General features: G+C 37.5%; 1 protein-coding gene across 3 annotated transcripts in view; it reads left to right on the top strand.

Moving 5' to 3' along the window:
• EMC2 (ER membrane protein complex subunit 2) overlaps positions 1 to 24966 on the top strand; it is a 51799-nt gene extending 26833 nt beyond the window's left edge. For 2 of the 3 annotated variants that reach the window (XM_073330318.1, XM_073330319.1), the window contains exons 6-12: positions 9967 to 10119; positions 10841 to 10926; positions 11092 to 11151; positions 14441 to 14522; positions 15555 to 15665; positions 17462 to 17566; positions 22576 to 24966. In XM_073330318.1, coding sequence (XP_073186419.1) covers positions 9967 to 10119; positions 10841 to 10926; positions 11092 to 11151; positions 14441 to 14522; positions 15555 to 15665; positions 17462 to 17566; positions 22576 to 22662 — 684 coding nt within the window. In that variant the 3' untranslated portion in view covers positions 22663 to 24966. The remainder of the gene's footprint in view (positions 1 to 9966; positions 10120 to 10840; positions 10927 to 11091; positions 11152 to 14440; positions 14523 to 15554; positions 15666 to 17461; positions 17567 to 22575) is intronic. The other variant, XM_073330320.1, reaches the window with a different exon arrangement.
• Positions 24967 to 25653: the final 687 nt, after the last annotated feature.

Here is a 25653-nt window from a genome sequence, read left to right as displayed (position 1 = left end):
GGGATGTGGTTCTGGCCATTTCTGGGAGTGGCGCAGGGCCAGGGCAGGCAGGGAGCCTGCTTTAATCCTGCTGCACCATGGGGCTGGTAATCCCCTGGTCCAGATTGAAAGCCCTGACGGGCCATAGTTTGCCCTCCCCTGGGCTAGATCTGTAAAAGGATTTAGGCATGTAATTGCTACTTTAGGCACCTAAATAAAAGAAATTAGATTTTCAAAACCCTGGCTCTGCAACCACCTAAAATCATAGGTTCTTATGTTTCCACCAGTGAAGTCCCCAAGGTGTCTGAATTTCTGCTGATGGGCATGCGCATAGCCACCCTAGTTGTGATGCCCCAGGCTACTTATCACTTTGGCTCCGGCAGTATCCTCAGAGTAAGTGTTCCCCCCCTATCTTGCTTGCAGGCCCAATCTGCTAAGCATTCTCAGAGGCTAAGAACATGCCTACTGGATTGGGCCCCACACGAAACACAGAGGACTAGGGTGTGTTGGTGCTTTCCTTATGCCCTAGAGCCCGGTGGTAAGGGCATTCATCAAGGATGTGGGAGATCTGGATTCAAATCTCTGCTCGGAATCAGGTGAAGTGGAGATTTGAAGCACAGTGGGTCTCCCACATACTCCGTGAGTGCTCAGACCAATGAGCTATACAGTATAAGAGGGCAGACCACCATCACCACCTGATCATCATCCTTTTTTTGTGAGGAAATGCTGACCTGCTCAGGCACCTGACATCAGGAGAGAATTCATAGCTCTGAATCCAGCCCAGAGTTAGCTGCCTATTCCCTTCCAGAGGCAGGGCTTGGGCCCCACCCCTCTCCTTCCATTTCCTATTAGCTAGCTTAAGCAGCTCCCTGCTCAGCATGCAGGCTTCTTTGAATCTTATTCCTAGCCACCTAACTCTCCCTATACAATGCATGGGGAGCTTGGGTGCCTAACTTGGGGCTGAGGATTCCACTGGGCAACAAGGCTCTTGAAGTTAGGCATTGCAATGCTGAGCCTAAATCCCCTTTGTGGATCTAGCATTAAACAACTTGCCCAAGATCACACATAGTCTGTGATGGAGCAGAGAACTGAACCTGGATGTCTCAAGACCCGGACTAGCACCCTAAACATAGGACTAACCTTCCACTGTAGCTACAACTTTCCTCTTATTCTTCAGCTCAGCTAATCAGAAGATTAAATTAGATAGATAGTGGGGCTGTATCGTCTAGCAACAGCTATGCTCCAGTGAAGAAGACTGCATTTGACCAGAAGTCCAGCCTTAACCCTACCTAGGGGAACAATCAGAAATCTGTGTTTGGGTAGAATTTCCACATTATTCTTGACATTTTCTATACTCTGGGCCTTCTTCAGCAAGTTATTTGCAAATGTGTCTAAGCATGAGTAGTTCCATTGACTTCACTGGGACTACTTGTGCACTTAAGTACCTTGCTGAGTCAGGGCCTAAACAGGGTATTTCCATCCAAACACAGGGTTCTGATTTGGTCCCAGACCAGCCAGGATTTTAAAAATAAACTCCACTAACAGCTTGGTTGCATGTTCATGGAAGCAGTACATGGATTTGACCGTGTATGTTTACACTTGTCTGCCCCATTTTGCTGGGAGGTAGCTGAATTCTGCACAAGCTGGATGTAGTTGATGTTCTGTGGGAACCCAGGTACTATGCTGCATCCTTAGGATCTCAAGGCTATGGATAACTTCAACAAAAAGCAGGTGTATATTGCCTTCAATAGCTAGTGCAAACACAGCCTCTGTTCAGTCTTCAGGTTGCCTCCCACTCCCAACAAGCACAGCTACCGTCTTGTTTGTTTGAATCACAGCTGCTTCACTTCCATCCAGATCCGTACTTCTGTCAAAGACACGGAGAGTAATGAGACTGTAGAATCTGGGTGTCATAGAGCTAAGTAGGGTTGCCAATTTTGGTTGGCCATATTCCTGAAGGTTTCATCACACCATATAATCTTTAATTAAAGATTAATCTTTAATTCCTGGAGACTCCAGGACAATCCTGGAGACTTGGCAACCATAGATCTAAGGGTCATCAGCATGTTGACAATGCTGCAGCCTAAAATGTTCTCTGCCTCACTTAGTGGCTTTACATACTTTGCAACAGGAGGAGGTAAGGTGGGATCCTGAGGGTGCCTTTGTGGAGGAGCAGCAGTTGTCCAACAGAATGCTCTGAGGGAAAGGAACAAATTTACTGAAGAGCCATTCCAACCAGCCTGGTGGGGGTGGGGAGTGGCATTTAGTAACATCTGTAAAATTCTTGTTCTCTCTTACTTCTGCCTTGTTTTTTGCGGTTTGAAGAAAATGATCTGGTCTTTAGTTTCAGAAGGTTACTATCCCTTTTATAAAAATGAATTTGACCATGGATAAAAACAAAAAATATTCTTGATTTTTGCTTTGAAGAATTTCATTACTTTTATAGTTCACAAAATTAAATTTTCTGTAACATTGAAACCAGTTACACAAAATGTGGAACTGTTCCTTCATGTAAGAGAGTCAGTAACTGCAAATCCATCTCCTGGTAATATCTCCTTCCAACCATGAAATTTAGAACGATCTCAGACTCTCTGTTGGTATGTTTTTACTAATCAAATGCAGAAGTTGATAAATGCTCAAATCCTCACTTCACTTTTAGTCTACTAAATGCTAATTAAAAAGAATCATGACAAATGGAGGATTAGTTCTTGAACCAGAGTGGGGATTATTAGTTTTTAAAAGAAATATCTTGGAAAGGTTCATTGTTTAATAAAGAAATATGTGACATTCTAAAGCACCTTAGCCCATATGATACTGATTATAGTATGTCTTTCTTAAAGATGACATATTTCTTTCCATTAAAATGTTGGCTTCACAGAGTTAGTCAATAGCTGCTCCAGTGTTTTGTTTTAAACTCTGAGAAATTGATAGGGGGAATTCTATGTCATAGGTTCTGCATGGTCAAGCAACATAGATTTCTTTTCAATGGCAGACATTTTCGTCCTGTTCCTGAAATTCTTCTTTAGTTGGAAAGGAAAAAATAGCCATTTGTATGTCAAACTTGTTCTTATCTTTTTTGCTGAGATATAAAGAATGCGAAATACTTTTTCAGGTAAATTCAAAATTACCTATAGGGGTGTCAGCTTTTATTTTTCTACTTCCATAGCTGCTCTCATTTTTAGAATACTTACCATAGTATATTCTTGAGATTGCATTGTTATTAAAATTTAGTTTCTCTTGGGGCAGTTTTGGGTGAACATGTATTGTGAAATACTGAAAACCCAAATCTGAATTAAGTGAGATTTGTAGATTCATTATTTTTTCCACCAATGTTTACCTTTCTTAAATCTATTAGGTTTTACTTTCCCTAGCTAAAATACTGCCTAAAGTGCATGATAATTATAAACTGTCTGTATAACCACTTCCACTGAGGATGGTATTCAGTTGGATGTGTGGAACAAATAAATGTCAAGTCTTTTAGAATATAACTGCTATTTTTCCCTTGTATGCAAAAGTACCATTAATAGCTTTTGTCTGTCAAGTTGCATCTAAGTTATATCTTTCAACGTCATACATGCAAAAACAGAATCTTGCTAATAGTGTAAATAATAATTACTTATCTGTCTTCAACCCTTTATTAAACGTCCTCATGACATCTGGGAGATAAAGGAATACAGTAACTCCTCACTTAATATTGTAGTTATGTTCCTGAAAAATGCTACTTTAAGCGAAACGATGTTAAGCGAATCCAGTTTCCCCATAAGAATTAATGTAAATGGGAGGATTAGATTCCAGGGAAATATTTTTCACCAGACAAGACTATAAAATATTATACATATACATAGTATAAGTTTTAAACAAACAATTTAATACTGTAAAAGCTATGATTGTGATGCTTGGTTGAGGTGGTGGAGTCAGAGTGTGGGATATTTCCCAAGGAATGCCTTACTGCTAAATGATGAACTAACAGTCGGCTGAGCCATCAAGGGTTAACACGTTGTTAATTTAGCCTCATACTCTATAAGGCAGCATGAATGGAGGGAGGAGACACAATAGACCCATGGCAGTGGCTGCAAACATTCCCGGTGGAAACTGAACTCTGATGATGATCCCACGCTATCCCACTGGAGTGCACCACTCCCTCCACTTCCCAAAGTGCCGGGGTGGGGGGACGGGGCGTGTGTGTCTGTGAGAGAGACGCGCGCATTGCCCCTTTAAGTATACTGGCGCCACTCTAAGTACACTGCCTTTTTAAGTAGATCAGCAAATTGAGACAGCAGCTGCTGCCAGCAGGTTCCCTCCAACCTGAGCCCTGTCCTGTCCTCCGCTGCTCTGTGGAGACAGGGTACAGGAGCAGGGGGCACTCTGACATCAGCACCCCTCTTTCCCCCCCCTCTCCCCCCCCCACTGCCTGCACAGCAAGCAGGAGGCTCCCAGGAGCAGCTCCAAGGCAGAGGGCAGGAGCAGCACACAGCAGTGCGGGGAGGGACGTCTGAACTGCACAGCAATTGATAGCCTGCTGGGTGGCTGCCACACAGGGAACTTAGGGGGGCTGCTGGCCCACCCTTGTTCCTAGCCCCCACCAGCTAGCTCCAATGGGCTGCTCTTTCTGCAAGCAGTGGACAAAGCAAGTGGCTGCCAAACAACGTTATAAGGGAGCATTGCACAAATTTAAATGAGCATGTTCTCTAATTGATCAGCAATGTAACAACGAAACAACATTAACCGGATCACGTTAAGTGAGGAGTTACTGTATAATTCCCATTTCACAGAGGGCCAAACTGAAACACAGAATGACTTGCTGCTCAAGGTTGCAGCAGGAGTATAAGTCAGAATGAGGATTAGATCACAGTATTGCCCAAGATTACGATTTTCATGTAAGTCTTGTGATACCAGTGTTTTTTCCTTAAGGCCCGAGCTATTAGTCTTGTTGATTTAAATGAGGATTTCAACTTTTTTTGGTAAACTTTCTAGCCCTCATGGTTGCAGAGAAAAGGTTGAAAACATGACCTGAGTGCACTCTAAACGCTCTTCAACTGGAGGACCAATAAAAGCAAAAATGTATTATTATTTTGAATTTTGGGTTTTCTAAAAATATTAAATCTCGTGATTTTATGACCCTGACTCATGATTTTTTTTAATACTTCAGGTTGGCAGTGCTACACACGAGAGTATGTGAACTCCTGGTCCCATATTCAGACAGTTTCCCTTTTATTTTGCTAATGGGATTGAAAACCTTTAGACCTATTAATAGAAAACCTATTAAAGTCACACCCTCCTTTCAAATCCTTCCCAACAATTTTAAATAGTTTCAACAAAATAGCTTCAGTAAAATACATTAACTCACCAATTTCTTTTACTCCATGCCATTTTAAAAGCACTTTGTTCTTCCAGGTGCTGTGCTTTCTCTGTGAAATGCCAGCACAGCTCTTAAATGTCCAGAACGCTCACTTAAGCTGAAAGTTGCCATTTGTAAGTAAGACATGGGACATTTTATTCAACATTTTCCCCAAAAGGCACTTTTTGGGAGGTGACGGGATGTTGGTTTAAAAATCTGAATTGTTCTGTTTTGGTTTTGGGGTTGAGGTTGAGTGATGGGAAAAATATTAGAAGCAGAAAATTAAGTGTAGTGCTCGAGAGGCTTGGTGCAGGTAGGAGCAGGGCTTGCGGGGAAGAAATGTCTTCAAACCGCGCACATAATTCATCTCAGACCTGAATGCTATGCACTGTTGATTCTGAAGCCTGCTAATCATTCCAGATCGTGTGATCTTCTGATGTGACTAGATATCCAGTAGATGCTAGTTGCAGATGATCAGTTTATACTTGTGTCCTAAAAAAGATGTAAGGTTTCCAGAAATAGTTGGCTTGGGGTCTGAATGGTCTGTGCTGTCTAGAAGAATACTGTAGTCTGTGAATAGAACTGTAACAGCTGAGAGTCTATTTCCAAACTATTCTGGAAGGGCCTACTTAACTGAAGGAGCTTCATTCGGACGAAAAGAAACACTCTTCAGGGAGATTTAGCTCTCTGCTCTGTATATTGTTGCCAGTGAAGTTGCTGGATGCGTTGGTTGGCTTGTTGTATTAAACAGGTTTCAGAGTAATAGCCGTGTTAGTCTGTATTGGCAAAAAGAAAAGGAGTACTTGTGGCACCTTAGAGACTAACCAATTTATTTGAGCATAAGCTTTCGTGAGCTACAGCTCATCTCTAAGGTGCCACAAGTACTCCTTTTCTTTTTGTATTAAACAGCTAATTTAAATTCCCCCAAGCAGTTTTGTTTCTGTTCCATCTCCTGATTTTTCCTTTTTTCTTTTTCTTCCTTCAGGGGCATTAAATTAATACCTGTTGGAGTACATTATCCAAAAGCTACCTTTTTAAAATGGGGGAATATAAGAACGTGTTTCTTTTCCTTTTGTGGCTACAGAACTAAGTTCTGTTACTGAGCAATTATTTATTTTGTTTTAAATAATAAATACACCTATGCAAGGCTGTATACATAATTAATACTACAGCAAAACCCTGCCATCATTAAAATAATTATTCAGAAATTAATTCGGTCAGCCTGTCACAAAAAATAGCTCCTTTCTCTGTAGGTCTTCATATGTCATAACCAACAGATTAAACTCCCCTCAGAGGCCCCTAGGCAACCAGTGCAGATCCAAAGCACGAGTGTTACGATGCTTGCAGCTACCTTGCTCAAGAGGCAAGCTATTGTGTTCTGCACCGTTTTCAGTCTCCAAATAGTTTAGAGTAAATGTTGCATCTTACGATACAATATTACACAAATTATTCCTTTTGTTGCAAATATAGAGACAGTATTCCTTTCAAATGGGGGCAGCATATCCTAGTGGATAGACCACTAGACTAAAACACAGCAGACCTAGGTTGTAGTCCCAGCTCTGCCACTGGCCTGCTGGGTGACCTTGGATAGTCTCTCTGTGCCTGAGTTTCCGGATCTGTAAAATGGGCATAATGATGCTGACCTCCTTTTGTAAAGTGCTTTGAGATCTACTGATGGAAAAACAGTACAGGTATTATTATTTTATTTTATTAGAGAGACAGCCAAAATAAAGACATCTCTGTAAACTGTTGACAGTTGAGCATATTAAATACATTGTTTTTGTCTGTTACCTTTGTTTATATTTCATCACAAATATTTTTAAATCACCTTATTATACACATTTTAAAAAACTTAAGAAAATGATGTACAGTATGTTGCTGTTGTGTATAACTAATGCTAGAAATTTTCAAAGCGAATTGGAGATTTAGCTACTCAACTCCCATTAAAAGTAGAAGTATCAACATTATTACCCAAACTGTAGTTAGGCCAGGAAACATGGATTAACTCTTGTGGATTAACTCGACTGCTCTTGTGAATAGAACTACCACACTGATCATGTCAAGTTCCTCTTCAGATCCCTTTGGTGGCTTCCTCTCTATCTCTGAATTAAATTTAAGTCCCAAAGCATGGTGTCCTTGTTTTCAAGATCCCACATAGTTTGGCTTTTCTCATTTCATTTCCCCTTTGTTCTGTCCTAGCAGCATGCCTCGATGTTGTAGTTTCCACCTGAGCTAACCTTCACCCAGACCTTGTTAGCAGTGCTTTCTGTCTTCCAAGTTGCTCTTCAAAACTCCTTTCTAGCATGATGCCACAGACCTTTGTCCTCTTGGGTTTTAAAAAAAAAAGAGTAGCATTTTAAAATAATCTTGTGGAACCTCCAAGATATATGCATTACTGATAGGAGTAACCACATGGCCTTAGGCAGTAAGCATTCATACTCTCATCTATTTAGTCCATGTACTTTTAACCTTACTCTTATTGATTGTATGAAAGTTAATTTTAATCTCTTCTGGGCAAGGATTTCATCTTTCATTTTTCTGTTAAGTACAATGGCACCATATACCAACTAGGGCAAGAATTTTCATGACTAGTGATGCTAATACCTCAGTTCTGCATCATACCTGAAGTTTAATACTGAGATCTACTACACTGTATTTTGGTACAATACTGACTCAAAGGAAAGAATTATGCCTACTATATTACAACAATAGAGGAAAAATTGGGAGAAATTAGAGTTTTATCTTCTACGTACTAGTCTAACCCAATGCTGTTGAGTTGGGGATTTGATTACTTGATTTATCACTTCTAGAGCATAATTACAGAATTTGTGTTGCTTCTTTCCAGACTTGCTCAAGTTTTCATTTAATTTTAGAGGGCCAAAGTTAATAACAGAGAGAGTAAACTTCAGTAAGTGTCAAGTTTCTTTTTCACTATGCCATTCTCAGTTTTTTCATATTCTTGAATTCTGTTAAAGTGAATGTTACATGCTTGCCTCCAACCTAGAAGAAATTAAATTAGGCAAATCCTAAAAGGATGAGTATGTAATTAGAGATTCCTAAAGGATTAAGGGTAGCCAAAAATGTAGAGACTGAAGTAGACCATGCTTGACTATGTGGCTGGGATGGCATGACACAAAAGTGAATTTTAGAAATATGATTTCAAACTGTGAAATGAACAGCTTTTTATTTAATAAAAAATGAAGCAATATTTATTGAACAGTTCATTTCCATGCAACGCAAGCATCTAGATATTTTCCTTACATGGTGTACTTTTGTTACTCATTTTTTCTCTAATTTTGTGTGTTCATATATAAATATGTATGAGCCTAGTATTATGGGGGGTGACTTTCTTGAGGACTCTGGAGGAGGATGGCTCTTTGGTGACCTTTTCATAATTTGGCATTTTTTGCCCCTCACCTATACCATGAAATTTACTTTTTTTTTTTTTTTTTTTTTTTTTTTTAAAGAAAGTGTGTGAATATCATAGCTCTATTCATGAGAGATCAGCCTGTAAAGCAGTGGTCCCCAAACTTTTCAGGGTCGTGTCCCCACTACCCCGTCTGTGCATCCCCTCATCGGGAGCAGGGTCCCAGCTCCTGGGAGGGTGGACTCGGACAGCGGTAAGGGGGTGGAAGCTGTGGGCTGTGGCTGGGAATGGAGCTATGGCCAGGGGCCTAGGCTGGGTGTGGGGCTGGGTGTGGAGCCATTGCCAGGTCGGGGATTGAGGACGGGGGCGGGGCCAGGGGTCAGGCTGGGGGTGAGGCCAGAGCAGAGCGGGACTGGGTGGTGCACCCAGTTCCTCTGTTCCTCTGCGCCCCTTTAAGGGGTGCACCCTACAGTTTGGGGACTTTTGCTGTAAAGCTTCTACAGGTTCAAGTTTAAGTAAAGCACATCCTGGGGCTCAGCCTAGTGTAACTTTGGGGGAGGAATTCCACACTTGTGGGAAAAGAAGGAAGAAAAATAGTACAGGTTTGTTTGTTTTTGTTTTATTTTAAGGAGAGACAGGATGGTGGCAAAAAGCAGGTATTTGGAATGTTAGGATCTTTTTCAAAGGAGATGGGTTGGGGCAGAAAGGGCAGGTGAGGCCATCAAAAGTGCATGAGAAATGCATTTATCAAATGCCCTTAAAATTACAATTAATAGCTTTATGGCACCCAAAGGAACATGAGAAATGTGGTACAGATGACATGGCCCTTACCCAAAGTGTGCAATCTAAATTTTAGGTATGATGCGGGGGGGGGGGGGGGTGTATCATGAGCAACAGTAAGAGGATGGAGAGAGAAAATAAGAGATACCAAAATTTAGTGTGGCTATTGCCACCACATGGGGTTCGGGTGTATGAGTGCATACAGGATATAGAGATGAATGCTTTTGCATGTCTGTCTTCAATACTTGTGATCATTCAAGGGACAATAGTTTAAGTGAATGAGGTGGAGTGTTGCTGGTAGTACGCTCTTTGTGAGGTGACTATACTCTGGAACTTGCTTCCCTGCTTGGTCTCTTGATCTGTCAGAGCCCAGATCTGATGACTTTCAGGGCATGCTGGGGTGTTTTATGGTATGGTATGGTATAGGGTTTTGGAGCAAATGGCTGGGGAGACTCGTAGTATTAAACACTTTTTTTTCCTATCAATTTTTTTTACCTCTTAGAGTTTATGCATACCTTTACATGCTGATCCAAAGCCCACTGAAGCCAATGGAAAGTCTACCTTCGAGAACTGTCAGCACACTTTAGAAATCCATGTGTGCATATATGCTGCTCAGAATAATGAATTACTAAAATGCTGTGTAGTCTCTCTTCTGGTATGTGGGGGGAAGTGTAAACTGTTACTACGATGCAATACCTCCATCTTTTGGATTTATATTGTTAAAATGCATTTTCCACACACATATGAAAAGCAAGTTAGTTTTTGGAAAAGCTTTGCACATTTGTCACATGAATCATTTAAGATGAAGGGCACAAATGTAGTAGCTATTTTTTTATTAACCTCATACTCAAAATTATTTTTTATGCATTAAGAATGATGAAAGCTTGATTAAGAAGATACTGCAATTTAAAACAATACTACGAGAAGTGACATTTAGCTCTTCATGGCAAAAATCTTAAGTTGCAGAGAACCGTTCTTATATCAAGATGCCACTGTGGGATTCTCTAATCTCTAGCGACCGACTATCCCTAAAATACGGATCTTATGAATGATAGGGTGGGAGACTTTGGGTTGGATAAAGATTATCATCACCCTGCTGCTTTGTAATTATCAGAATCTGGACAGTCACTTATTTGGATGAAATGATGCATACAGTTTCTGCATCCAAAGTAAAGCATATGTAATGTGATTGTAAGAGGAGTTTTCAGATCTCCCAGTGGGATGTCATAGGGTATGTTTATAAACTCCAGCTAAGCAGTTGTTCTGCAGTGGAATTCCTCTTGCATTGAGATAATAATTTGCACAGTCAAATTGCCTTCTTTACAAAAACCCAGGGAATTATGAGAGCCTAATCCTTTATTAATGTCAACCCATAGGCAACAAGAAAGCGTAAGATTGCCATTCGAAAAGCCCAGGGGAAAAATGTTGAGGCCATCCGAGAGCTGAATGAGTATCTGGAACAGTGAGTGTTTTACAAGAAAAAGGATTGTGTTTTGCTATTCTGATAAATCTTTTTAATTAAAATGGAATTTGCATTTGATTTACGCCTTTTCTTCCATGCTGTTCATTTACAGAATCTCTACACAAGCTTTTTTTTTTTTTTTTTTTTTAATTTCTCCCCATCCAGATTTGTTGGGGACCAAGAAGCTTGGCATGAACTTGCAGAACTTTACATCAATGAGCATGAGTAAGTTGTTTGAGTCTACATAAGAAGTGCTAGGTTGAAATCTTCTCCATGTAAATCAAAATCCATAGTGACTGTTTCTAAAGGCATGTATACATTTATATAAAGGTATACAATTTGGTGTCCAGTATGACAAAAAAAATCATAAAGCAATTAGGAACCTGATGTAGCTAGCAAACTCTTTAACAAGGTATTTTATTTAAAAAGACGAAGGATTTAACTAAGAGCGGGGGAGAGAGGGAGAATGTTGACTACATTTTGTTCAAAATGAATCCTGCTGATGTAAAGAAGAATTGAATAATAATTTTCAGAATATCCTGTTTGGATAATGTTGTTCATTACATCTAAATTTGAAATGCTTGGAGTCTACAAAAACTATCTGTGGATAATTAATGCTCTGAGTGGATTTCTAGGAGACTTCTGTAAAGGACATAATACAAATTGTATTCATTTACCATTGTTCTTTTATTTTAAAAAAAAAAAAAATTTGGTCCAAAGTAGAGGCATTTGGTCGCCTGGGTACAAAACTCAGTGCAGTCAAGAATGTTGAAGGAACTTGCTTATTGGATATTTAATGTTAGCTTTTTTTTATTGCTGTAGTGACAGGAGGAAATCCCAGTGTGAGAGGATTAGCCCAAAGCCTTAGTGCAAGTTTTCTAATATTGCAGCATTAATTCTAACCTCCATCCGGAGGCATGTTATTTTTTTTTCTCTTTAGTTCATCACCCAGCCTGAATTATATCATATTGTTTCCTTCCTTCCTTTCCACAAAGTGGTAAAAGAATCAGATTCTCAGGGAAAAGGTGGCCCTTCTCATTGTGCCAGAAAAAACAGTCCCAGTTCCCATAGAAAAGAAATTAAATGAATACTCAGATCTTCTGACTCTCTCTAGATTTACAGTTTTAGTGCACAGATTTTCCATTTCTTTTGGGAAATGTGCAGCAACTGTATAGGAAAAACAAATAGCTTGGAAAACTTTTTTATTACAATGTATAAAAATATATGTTACATAATGAAGGCTATAGCTACACGATTATTTCTTTCTAGTTTGTTAGAACTTTTTGCTGACATTCTGCTTTTTTTCAAAAATTTTCTTGAGCAATAGTGTATGGAATTTATCTGAGTTCATTGAAAAATTGAACCACATTGAATGTATGCCCATGAGCATTATCAAATAAATAGTTTTCAAGCGTATTGGTTATGAAATAATGCAAATTCTTGGCTGAGAAACAGCTGAAAGTAATTTTTTTAGGAAATAATTGTGGTCTTGCCCTGCCCTTCTCAGCTATGTTATAAATTCTGTTTTGACTTTGAAGCTGGTTAAAGTTACAAATTTTGGCCCTGATTCTGCAAAGTTTTATGCACATGCTTATCTTTAATAACTGTAAATAGTCCCCAGTCCTGCAATCTGATCCATTAGTGAGGAACCATGTGCCTCTCCGTAGCCTCAGTGAAGGGTCTTGGAGTAGCCATCCATCTGTGTATAAGCTGAAATTGGGGCCATGATAATATACCGTATATACTCATTCATAAGCCGAATATTTTTGGTAAAAAAATGACGCATCAAAGAGCTTATAAATGGGTCGGCTTATAAATGGGTCTACACCAAAATTTGATTTTAAACTCTATGAAATCGTTGAATTGAATATTTAATACATTGTCATTTTGTTTACAACATTTTTTTAAAATTTTATTAAAAACCGTATGACCCTTTCATAAGTCGACCCTATATTTCAGGGGTTGGCAGACTTTGGCTCCTGGCCCGTCTGGGTAAGCTGCTGGCGGGTCGGGACGTTTTGTTTACCTGGAGCATTCACAGGCATGGAGCCCCTCAGCTCCCTATGGCTGCAGTTTGCCGTTCCCAGAACGGCGAACTGTGGCCACAAGGAGCTGAGGGGCTCCATGCCTGCAGACACTCCAGGTAAACAAAACATCCCAACTTGCCAGTGGCTGATGGACCGGGAGCCAAAGTTTGCCAACCCCTGAAATATAGGGTCGACTTATGAAAGGGTCATACGGTTTTTACTATTTTTACCTATCCATCTTGTGGGGGTCAGCTCATATACGAACAGGCTAATGAACGAGTATATACAGTATAATGATAAATATGTGTGCAAAGATATTATAAGTAAATTGTGGACCAAAACTGCTAATCTAAAAAAAAAAAAAAAAAAAAAAGGCCCTATTACAGCTGTAAATTGTACAGCTATAAACTTTCATAACATGGTTCGTTTGCTATTATAGCTAAAGTAAATATCTGTCAATATTTACTTAATAAACGCCAGTTTTCTGGGTTTGGGCATCTTACTATTTCAAACCACATTGAACTAAAATGTCTTACACCTAGTTTAAAGCCAAATTCTGAATGTTCTCCAGGTAACAGTGTAAATCATTTGAACCTCACTAAAATTTTATGGTGTATATTTAGAAAACAAAAAGGCCCCAAAAATGGTTTTGTGAGCTTTTCTCAATTATTTTTTAAAGACTTAATTAAAGAAAAAAGTGGTAATTTCCCCTTTTGAATGGTATAAATATTTCCATTTACATTTGTATAGTATTTTGTATCTGTATGCAAACCTGGAATTCTTGATTTAAAGGTGTTCATGTTAAGGTGTTAGGTCTCAGTCTTGCAATTAATTCCTAAAGGGTAGACCTTGGTGCGGGGGTTAATTCCAGAATCAGAGCCTTACTCCATAATTTTCAATGGCTTATGAAGCATCAAATAACTTAAAATACTTTCTTCAGCTGTGGAACAAAATGATGGTAGTTTGTCTTTAAAATTAATCAAATGCTTTGTAGCAGTTTGAGTTTTTTAAAGCTTTGAAAAGGCACCAGAAGATGTCTTGTAAATTACAGTGGTACCCATCGCTGCTTAGTAGGTGTCTTAACGTGTTCACACCCTACATTAATTGTTTGTATGTGCCAGGTCCATTAAAATAACACATAAAATACTCAATACTGGTCATTGCACTGTTGGGTGTGGAATCCTTAAATAACTTCAATGCATAGTTCTCTGGAAGATACATGAGTTCACAGTGATATCAGATCATGTCCATTGAGCCAATCTCAGTTCACCACGTATTATGATTTTATATAAAAAAAATCAATAAATCTTAAATTTGTAAAAAAAATTCTGTTTTGTTATAATAAAATTCATGAAATAATGAGACAATATATAATTATAATAATGAGGGCTAAAAATACTGAAATGTAAATAATACAATAGCAAAGACCTATACCCACATCAAATCAACAGTTTGTTTTATGTCACTTTGTTTTTGATGTTCCTCAGCTATGCAAAGGCGGCCTTCTGTTTGGAGGAGCTTATGATGACTAATCCACACAACCACTTATATTGTCAGCAATTTGCTGAAGTAAGTATTTTCAAAAGAATCGGTTGTGTTTGAATAGCTGTTCTGGTTTTGCAGCTAATAGGAATAATACAAATAGAATGAAAATGATTTCTTTTTAGTATATTTCCTCTTTGGGATTTTAAGTACGTACAAAGGGGAGGCATCAGTTTAAAACACTTGATAGAATTTTGCACGTTGAGTCATGATTTTTTAAAAAAATCCTAGGATTACTACTATTACTAAATTGTAAATAAGAATTAAACCATCATTTGAATGTACAAATTCTTATGGAAATAAACTAAGCTTGTTGAAACGTTTATGCTCTTCAGTGAAATTTCAAAACTAAATGAATGATAAATTAAACTTTTATATATTATTAATGCTTTTCTTGGGAAGTATGTTGTGTTTTTGGGACAGTCAAGGGGCCAGAGCTTGCAGTCCTCCTTTGTAGGAAATCTTGCCTGACAGAGAATTGGGAAAACATTACAGGATTTGGCCTAAGATATTTAACAGTTTGCACTAGATTCCAGTTTTTAAATTAAAAAAAATGGCATTATTATTAGTGAGAGTAAATATAATTTGTTCTATTTACATGGATTAAATATTAGATAATTGTTCAAATTTAAGAGTCTGCTTATATCACTTTCTGGTTCCTAGAAATCCAAATTTTCTAGAATACATCTTCTAAAAAGTATTCTTCCTCTAGTTACTATAATAATGGGAATTAATTCATTTAATTTCTCCTTTATTATGTCGGTGAGTGACATTTAAAATAGCGACTTTTTTTATAGTGAAAGCATCTTTTTTTTCTAAATTAGATTATTAAAAAGATCAGATACCTCACAGGTTAGTGCTTTGCCTTTTGTGTTTCACATGGCATTCAAGATTTAGATGAGTCTTAACAGTTTTAAGAGTAGTTTCTATAATCTCTTTGATTCAGATAGGCACCAGAAGCTGCAGTAGGTAGATATTTTCTATCTGAGGCATGATGAAACATGCAAGTTTTCAAAGTAGTAAAATAAAACAGGTTTAATCAGTCTCTAATTTTAACAGGTTAAATATACCCAAGGCGGGCTTGAAAACCTTGAATTATCAAGAAAATATTTTGCACAAGCATTGAAACTGAACAATAGAAACATGAGAGCTTTGTTTGGACTATACATGGTGAGTTTGAATGAATACTCATTGATTGTGTGTTGTCATTTAAAATTCAGTAATCTTTCTAGTCTAATATAATAGTTTTACTGTTTTGAATGAGAGTTATTAAATATCAGGAATGAACTGTTTGTTAGGCCAACGCGTTAAGGGCCTGCTTCCACACCAGTTGCAATCTATGGGACACAAGAGGACCTGGATTCTGTTCTTGCTCTATCCCTGACCTTCACATCATCCTTCTGTGCCCTTAGTTCCCCATATTCAAATGGGATAATTCTACTTCAACCTTCTGTGTAAAGTGCTTTGAGATCTGGTTAGTGCACAGTATTGTGGTTTTGGGGTTTTTTTGGGAATTTAATTGCAAAAGGTGTAATTATTCTATAACCTTGTCTGTACTACAGAAACTTTGCAAAAATTTCCCCAGTTTCCTACACCAGTTCAACTCCACCGGGGGTAGCAACAGAGAAAGCCTAGTGTAAATGAGATGCCAACATTTTAAGTAATTCACCTTTGAAAAGCAACTGGATAAAGTGAAATGTGAGGGTACTAGAATTATTATTTATTTAACCTTAATTTACCATTTACATGCATTTTTGAGGATTGGGTTATTAATGGTAACAGTGTGTGCTTTTTAACAATTATATTTATTATAGTAGGACTGTCTTAACCTTAAGTTAACAATGTGTTTTTACTTGGGAATTAAAAAAAATTTGTGGACGCTAGCTGTCAATTAGAAGTTTGGTAATGAATCAAACATACTATATGCAATATCTTCCCTTTCTATTTAGGGCACTCTCAAGCACTGAATTGTTATGCATTAATGAGACCAAATTAATAATAAAATAAAACCTTTTTCCTAAATCTGTGGCTTCTTCATTACTGAGTGGTGATGGGATTTTCTGCTGCCAGAGTACGTAAAGAGGCCCAGTGTTTCTGCAGTCACAAGTTGTATAATTAGTTTTGAGAATTTTCTGCAAGCAAGCAATTTATCCCTTATGTGTTTTACGTTAATGGAAACTTCTGTAATGAAACTGTGTTCAACATTTATATTGTTTGTATTTATATTTTAAGGGTAGACATGCACAAAGCCTGAACTACCTTAAAATTGTTGATCTCTAATGTCCCTAATATGTCAGTCTGGACACTAAGGGTATGTCTACACTACAGTTAGACACCAGCGACTGGCCCATGCCAGCTGATTCAGGCTCTCAAAGCTTGGGCTAAGGGGCTTTTTAACTGCAGTGTAGACATTTGGGTTTAGGGTGCAACCAGAGCTGTGGGACCATCCCACCTTGCAGATCCTAGAATCCAGACCAAGTCTGAACATCTCCACTGCGGTTAAACAGCTCTTAGCCCGAGCTGCATAAGCCTGCGTCAGCTGGCACTGCCAGGAATGGGTTTTTAACTGCAGTGTAGACATATCCCAAGACACTGGGTTTTATAGCCTCCTTGCCAGCAGATGGAGACAGAAAGCTATTTTTGTGACACTTTCACTCCATAAATGGAAAACGACTGATAGGAAAAGAACTGGGCATATTCAATCTCCCTTGCAGGGATAGGAGAGAGAGACCCTCTTGTGGACAGCTGAACCCAAAAGTCTTTCATTTTAGTGAGATCAGTTCTCAGATCTTTTAACAGTCTAGTTTTAGGCTGGAGACTTTTTATGAGCCAAGGGTTCATTTTACATTCTCTCTTCGTTCCTTTCTGTTTGACTGTGTGTGGTGCACACCACCAGTTCCTATGGTCTCCTCTTTTGTATATGTATGTATTTTGCACTCTTACTATTTTTTGTTTTGTAATCCTAGTCTGCCAGCCATATTGCTTCCAATCCTAAAGCAAGTGCAAAAATGAAAAAGGACAATATGAAGTATGCCAGTTGGGCAGCTAACCAAATCAATAGAGCTTACCAGGTTAGTATTTTGTCTACATTCTAAAGTCTTTTCCTGGACATACTGCATATCTCTATGTTATGATAAAATGGGTTACTAAAAGGCAAGATGTCTGCATATCTTAATAGCTTTTCTACTTCTTTTAAAATTAAATTGGACAGATTTGCAGCTTGCGTAAATCAGCATAATTTGGTTGATTTCAGGTCACACCAGCTGACGATCTGATTCAAATGTATGCATTCTATTTCTGTGTAAAGGACTCTGATGTTTTACATGCTGTAGTATCTGTATAATGTACTGGGTTTGGGTTTTTTTTTGTTTTTTTTGGTATCTATTGATTTGTTCTTTCTAGTATTAGCATTGAATGCACAGGGTAGCATTATATGAATCTCCAAGGCTTGGGTCTATATGTTTCTGATTGTTTCATCATATGTGGTATGTCAGTAGTCAATTAAAATAGTTTTGAATTTCTACTTTAGTTGTGTTATTTACTAAAAGAAGCAGAGATGAAAGGATTCAAGGCAAGATTTTTTTTAAAAAAATGACTTGGGTGCCCAGTTTAAAACACTGGATTTTGGGGGAGAGGCGCTCAGCGCTTTCTGGAAAACGGCCTCTTTTAAGGTGTCTTAAGTTGAATACTCAAAGTCACAAGCCCGTTTTTGACAGTGCTGGCCTTAGTGAATTGGTGGCATAGTCAGGATTAATACCATGGAATCTTGAGTCCCAGGTTCCAACTTTAAAACTAGAGATTTATTCGTAAAAATGAAAGCTTGTAGTTATTTGATTCACAGCCACTTATTCTTGTTCTTTTCATGTGGCTATTTAACAGCTCAGGATCTCTCAGGAAATATGATTTGTGTGTTTTTTTTGTTTTGTTTTTTTAACTCTATGGTGCAGTTATACAGTTCTTGTGAAGTTATTTTGGAGCCAGGTTAAAATGATTTGGCTTCCCTTTCTCAGTTGATGCTTACCAGAACAGATCACATTAACGCAACTAAAATATATATATTTAAAACAAATGTCAGAACTTCTTTGTGCCTTCATTCCTTTGTGACACATTGCATAGTTCAGATGTATTTTATAGCACTTTGGGATAAAAAGTGACAAATACCATATCTGACTGAAACTGCATGGGGGATTTTGATTTGTAGCATGTATCTACTCAAATTAGAATTTGGCTAGCAGCTCTGTGTGTGTGCGCGCGTGTGTGTACTTTTATATATTGTATAAAAATACACACACGTGCACACACAGCTGGACAGGACCATTTCCCAGTCCCACCCTGCTTAAAATGTGAGTCTGACAAAACTGCGGGTAGGGTTTGGCGACACAGGTGGTACAGGAAATGGGGGTGTTGCAGAAGGTGGCCGTCTCCCTTCTGAGTTGATATGGAATCAGAGCCGTTGCATAATATTGTGGTGTTGAAGATGAAACTTTGGTCACTTGTGTCAATTAAAGTCCCTATGGCCTTTTTCGTGAGAGGAGATTCCATTTTGGATAATTAAATAGTCTATGAAACGCCACCCTTCTCCCACATTCCCCAAAGTTCTATGCAAAGTGAGATAGGAGACATAACATCTTAGTGAGTTTGCCATGGGTTTATGAGTTCTGCTACGTGGACTTGCTGGCATTGTCAGCAACTCAGTTTGTCCTTCAGTCATGTCTGTTCTCTTACTCCAGAGAGGTAGATGCATTCTTCATCCTGATTTGGCTACCTAGCAAAGTAATGTGGATTTGTGGCTCTGAATATGGATATTTTAACTGAAGAAGTATAGAGGTATTGGGAGTTCCACTGCAAAATATATGCTTTTCCATGTGGATTTTGAACTTAAATTCCCACCAGTTTCATGCACAATACCCTTAATTTTGGATAACTTCCTCTAATTTGGCAAGTTCAGGTCTGCAAGTTTGTTTGATAAATATTCAGCTGTTTTGTTTTTCAGTGGATCTCTATTTTTGATAAACCCTAATTAAAAATGTTTCTTTAGTGGCCTACTTCTCTTCATCTGGCTTCTGGCACCTAATTTTAGTCTTTTGCTTTGTTTTTTCCTGTAGCTTGAGTCTCTATTCGAACTATTGAATTACTTTGGTTTCTTGTATTAAGTGGTTTATTTTGTTTGTGAACACACAGATGAAATTAAAGAAAACAAAATTTAGGCTGAATTATCCAAGAAGGTCTCCTTTCACCAAGATCTGTCAGACTGGAATAGGCTCCCAAGGAAAGTGGTGGAAGTTAGGAAGGTCGAATTAGATCGTGAATTTTTTTAGGAGTACAAATATTTGCACTTATGTATTTTTTGGCAATCCATATTTATTTAGGTGTTCAATATTTGTCCATCCCTGCTAACTAGTGCTTCTCTAGCTGTGCCTGGTCTAGTAGAGAAATGTCCATTTAGGAAGGGAGAATTGTCTGGTATCTAGAACTCCTGGATTCTAACCCTGATGCTAAAACAGGATTACTTCTTAGGGCATTGGGTTTAATTCTTTGTAAAAACACTGTTAACCCATCATATGAAATCCTTTCTAAAAGTACTAACTATTGAAGTATAAGTGCATTTCTATTATATTAAACACTTGAGACTGGTGGCTTGTTATCCAGATTAGGTTTTACATTGTGTAGAGGTCACAGAACATCTTTTTTAGGGAAATTCTGACCTGTGGTATCAAAGCAAGCTCTTTACAGTTGTATATAAAATCCATTTATATAACTATTGACGTGAATCACACAAAAAGTGAAGAACTACTTCTTTGTGTCGCTTAACATTGAAACAAAATATGGCTACCTAATGCTCTCCAATTAGATAATTGGTTTAGCATGTCCTGTGGTAGAAGCATTTCAGCAGAGGCAAGCAAGTTTGATTGATGCTCATGAAAATCTTTTATGTGATCCCACTCCTGGTAACTTTCCAGATAAATGTTTCTTAGGCACATTGCTAAATTCTTCAGTGTTAGTGAGTCGCATGTTATTTATGATTGGAGAGGTGATTCCTTTACAAACCATTTGGGAAACAGAAAATTAAATCATGATTAAAAAAAAAAAAAAGGATTCCGGCTCAATCATCTGAATTGCAGTATAATGCCGGAATAGAAAAAATAATTGGTCATCAAGGAAAATTTGAAGTGATTAGATTTCAAGCTTCTATTTGTTATGATGTGGAGTTTAGTTTTATTCTAATTTAAAGTGCATGTCAGTATCATTAAGGCAGCGGTTCATGAAACTAACAAGTAATGTTACTTAAATTGACATAAAATATTAATTCTGTTCTCAATGTCCTTAAAGCAGAAACAGAAGTAAAATTCTGCTAATTTTGAAATCCCCTGCCTCCCTCCTCTGATCACCCCTGCCCCACCCCCAACTATTTCTACCATGCAGCATTACTTTTTGACCACAGTGTGCACAGGCTTCTGTGCTGTTACTGAAAGAGTCACAGGAATCGTAACACATGCTGTTTTATCTGTTTTTTATTTTTATTTTTTTTAAATCAAAGCTGTTTCTCAAAGAATTGGACCTCCCCGAGTATTTGATTAGGGCTGTTCTTGTTTTGTGTGGGGGAAAAGGAGGGCATAGAAGAGAGGTTTTCTTCTCTTCTGTTCAAATCCAGGCAAAAGTTACTTTATCAGCTGGGAAGGCATAAAGCAATCTCTGCTGTTCCTCTGAAGTGTTATCATTATGGGCAGTTATGGGAATCTGACAATTTAAAAGGTGGATTTACACCTACTAGCACAGGCAAAATTAAATGGCATTCCACTTCCAGTAAAAGCAAGGTATTCTTTAGTTAAGGGATACAGTAAACAGTTTGTCATCATAGCTACATTTTATGCTTCTAGATATTTAATTTGTAATGCCTTTTTATTTCCCATACCAAGTCTAGTTTTTTAACAACACAAAGCTAACAGCTAGGAATTAAGGGAAACTTAATGTTAGACTGTAGCCTAAGGGGTCAAAAGCAGGTGAACAGCTCCTGCAGCTTGCTGCTGCTATGATATTACCTGAGTTTGATCACTTAATCTTTCCCAACAGGTCATGAGAAGTTTGCTAAATTAAGTTAATTACAAGAGAAATGGGACACATCATAAATCAATGACTAAACATGCAGGACAGCAGTGGTATTTGAAGAAAAAATCATTAAACTGTAAATTTATTGAGTGTTTAGATGTTAACATTTAGTCAGAGAATAGGGTATTTTACTAACAGCAAATTATAGTCAGTACTTTATCACCAAAATATTTAGTGTATGTTTGGTGGTGGCGGCTTTTTTTTCCTACTTGACTAAAGCACCAACCTAGCCAATAAATCTATTGTGTTCTGTCAGGCTGATGAGTGATGGGAATTGTCAGTACAGTTAGAAAACTCATTTTGAGATCAGCATGGGGTAGTCAACAACTCTTTTTTCTCCCCTGATGCTAGGTTACTAGTATAGCATGGAATTTTAAATGCTAAAATGTACAAAGGTAATATTTGCATGGCTACATATTCCTTCATTACCAATATAGGCTTTATTTCCAATTCCATCTGGAATTACAATTGTAATGGTAGATTATAATTAAATAAAAGGTTCTGACTCACAATCACAGTTGAACCGAGGAATACATTTATGGGATCACTGTCTTGCTTTACAGTATGTTTTTGTAAGTAAACTATTCCATTCCTGTGCTGTAAATAATATGGAGTCTTATTAGTTTTTTATCATGTCCATATCCTGCCTCTATCAAAATATGAACATGATCGAAGTTAAATCAAATAAAAGACCAGCTTTTTAAAATGTTTCTGACAAATCACAAAGCAGACAATGGAAAAATTGTCTTTGCTCTGTGTTAAGGTAAATGCTAACTTAAGTGGTACAGTCTTAGTGAAACGTTTGTTTTTTTTGTAGTAAATTGGTGGGCTGTTTTAAAAGTTATTTTTGTGTTTTAAAAGTTATTTTTGATTAACATTTAGAACCATAGCTTGTACAAGTCTATTGCACAGCATGGTATAGTGAATTTTTTGTCACATCACTGGTAAAAGTGAGTTTATTCTTTTTCTTTAGTTTGCAGGTCGCAGTAAGAAAGAGACTAAGTACTCTCTGAAGGCAGTGGAAGACATGTTGGAAGCCCTGCAAATCACTCAATCTTAGACTGTCACAAAGAGATCTAATGTGAGATTTTACAACTCCATGTTCAACCTTTAATGATCTATGACTTACGTTACTTTAAATGCCCAATTCCATTGTTAATGTGCTATCTTAAAGGATGTTTTTATGAACATTTAAAATGTCTATTTATTGCTGCTGTGAAGAAGACACAATGAAAACTCACTAAAATGTATAACTTATCCCAGGAAGATAACATAAAGAAATTAAATGTATTGCACCTCAGTCTCTTTAGATTCTGTATGTACAGTGACTGCTTTTTAAGCCATAATCTGATGTAGAAATAAACTTGTTAAATGATCAAGTACAGTTATGTATTGGACCTGCAGACTTATACATATAGATGAATACTATATGTTATTCAATTAAGATAAAATTATCTATTTGAGTTAAAATGTGGTAAAAGGTAAACGGTTACTGAGCAGTATTCATTATACAAACATGAATCATTACTCTACCTGAGCACAGTTTATTCAAGAATAAATTTGATATTAAAGTTTTTGTTAAGATATTTTCTTGTGTAATTGGCAGTATAGAAATGGAAGCAATATATTCATACCGTTGGTTTCAGTGGAAAGAACTCACGTGCTTAGAGATAAGCATATGCTTAATACTTTGCTGGAGCCTTTGTGTATAAATGCATGAGCAAGTATCTGCTTGTCTATACAGCTATGTGATTGGTGCATCTGCCTGCACGTTTTTTATTTGTGCAGTTAAGGACAGTAGGAAATCACCTCATGCTTCAAGAGCTATCTGAATACAGCGTTGTGTACTCGTTTCGATGTTTACTGAGCAAAACAGTGCAGCTCATGGTTTATGGATCTTTGGTTCAGTCAGAATTAAGCTGTTGGTAATTCATAAGCTGTGGCAATTTAGTCATGCAGCTGTTTCTTCTACTGCAGTTTCAGCAACTGGGCTGCAGAGTGGAAATTATATCAATTAAAAAATTCCAGTAAGAGATACTTCAACCCTTGATTTTAATGATGGATATCAATATAGTTAATAACACAGCTCATATTTTAAACTTCATATTCTTCTATACCCAGAGCACGGTTAAGTCAAAGGCACTATAAGCCTTCCTAAGGCCCCAATTCCTGTGGTCATGTGATGAGATCAGAGACTTTCAGCTTTCATTTAAATAAATAAATTAAAAGTTTCTGTCCCTTGTGGATTCACAGAATAGCTTGAAAACGTGACCCAAGTGTAACTGATAGCTGCCGGAGTCTGCCTGCAATAGCTCAAATTGCTGTTTTTGAACAATAGCTCCAAAACGTGAACTGACTTATTCATCTTAACTCTGAAACATGCTTCCACCCCAAGGAGGAGCGGGGCATGGGCAGAGGGGCTTTGGGATGTGGGTTTTGCCTTAATTCAATCCTGCTAAATACCAAAAGGCATGTACTATAAAGGACTAGTTCACATTTCAGAAACATGGTTTACTTCATTTGGGTCACTTCAGAAAGATTGGGGGGGGGGGGGGCACGGTTTAAAACAAAATATTCATTTGGTTTTTCAGTGAATAATTGAAACAAAGCATGAAGTGTTTCCAAACAATGGGTTGAAAATTTGGTAAAATTAGTGAAAAATAGCAAGTACATTTTTCCATGGGTGCTTGTTAAATGTGAAGCCAGTGATGTACAGATTTTGGTTTTAAATGAATTGCCTTTGATTAGTCAATTCAGAATTAGCTATATTATTTGTAATATTTTACTATCAAGTGTAGGAATAAAAGCTAAGATTTTTTTTTCCACATTAGGAATGTTTTCAATGTTAATTGTACCAAGATTAGAAAATGGCAGTTCTCACAAACATTTTCAGTCCTTAATTATGATCTTATTCCTCATCTGTTCCACAGTCAAAGGATTTCCACCTCCAGATTACTTCTATATAAAAAGTTGCCCTGTCTTATGGGATATACTTTAAATAGTTAAAATTTCACTTTTATACTGATATCTAAAAGAAATGTGTGTATTCAGCCACTTCTAAACTTGAGTAAATCAAGGAGATACCTTACTACAATAACTAATTCACAAGCCCTTTTTATTGTGTACTTTTAACATGACAGTAATATGTCAATAGAGAATATTAAGTGTGAAACTCTCAAGTAAACCTAGAGATTTCTTCATGAATGTACAGCCTTATACTGTAGGAGTGCGCCCTCTAGAGTTTTAAAAAAAATCCATTAATTTCTTCAGAACATGCATCCTGCAGTTCAAAAAGAATGGCAAGCTCTAGCAATGTTTGTTGAAACACTTCTGTACAAAAATAAAGTCTCTTCTTTGCCTCAGAGGTTTAGATTTTCTAAATGGGTTCAATTTATTGTACATTTTGTATCTAGTGTAGTTTAGTTACTATCACTGTAGCATTAAAATGCAAAATCAATTGAAACCACTATTTCATAACGTACACATTCATCTCTAACTCCAATGGGCGAAGTAGAAGAGTCATGCTGTGCAGTTTCGGCTCCTTGTGTTGAGTTTAGGATCATCACTAAAATAAAACCACAAAAGTACTAAGTGTAGTAACATCCAAACTGTTTAAACATTTTACTGTGTGTAATTTGTCATTTTGTAATTAGGAATCATTCCCCCCAAATTTATTTCTGCCAACTGTACTAAACTTTTGTGCAGTGTGTTAATAGATAGTGCACTGGTCCCATGCATCAGACAGCTGGTGGTCCTTGAAAATGAACGTATAAGATGTTCTGTGTGAGACAATTTTCAGCATAACTAGCACATTGACAACTTATTCGTCAAATCTAGGCCCTTTTATTAATTCCCAAATTATCCACAAATAGACATCAGTTTTGTTCCTTCTTTGAAATTATTCAGTGACATGTCATTTTGTTGACTGCTGACAGACAGTCTTCTACGACTGTTGCATCAGGTCTTCCCTCTTTGTGTTATGTGACTAATCTCATGGCTTGGATGCTTCCCCAAGCTTCAGAGTTTAGAAAATGGCCTAGCCAATATTTAT

Source organism: Lepidochelys kempii, chromosome 2 (assembly GCF_965140285.1).
Source record: "Lepidochelys kempii isolate rLepKem1 chromosome 2, rLepKem1.hap1, whole genome shotgun sequence".
Taxonomy (NCBI): Eukaryota; Metazoa; Chordata; order Testudines; family Cheloniidae; genus Lepidochelys; species Lepidochelys kempii.
This window is presented reverse-complemented; position numbering and strand designations above follow the sequence as displayed.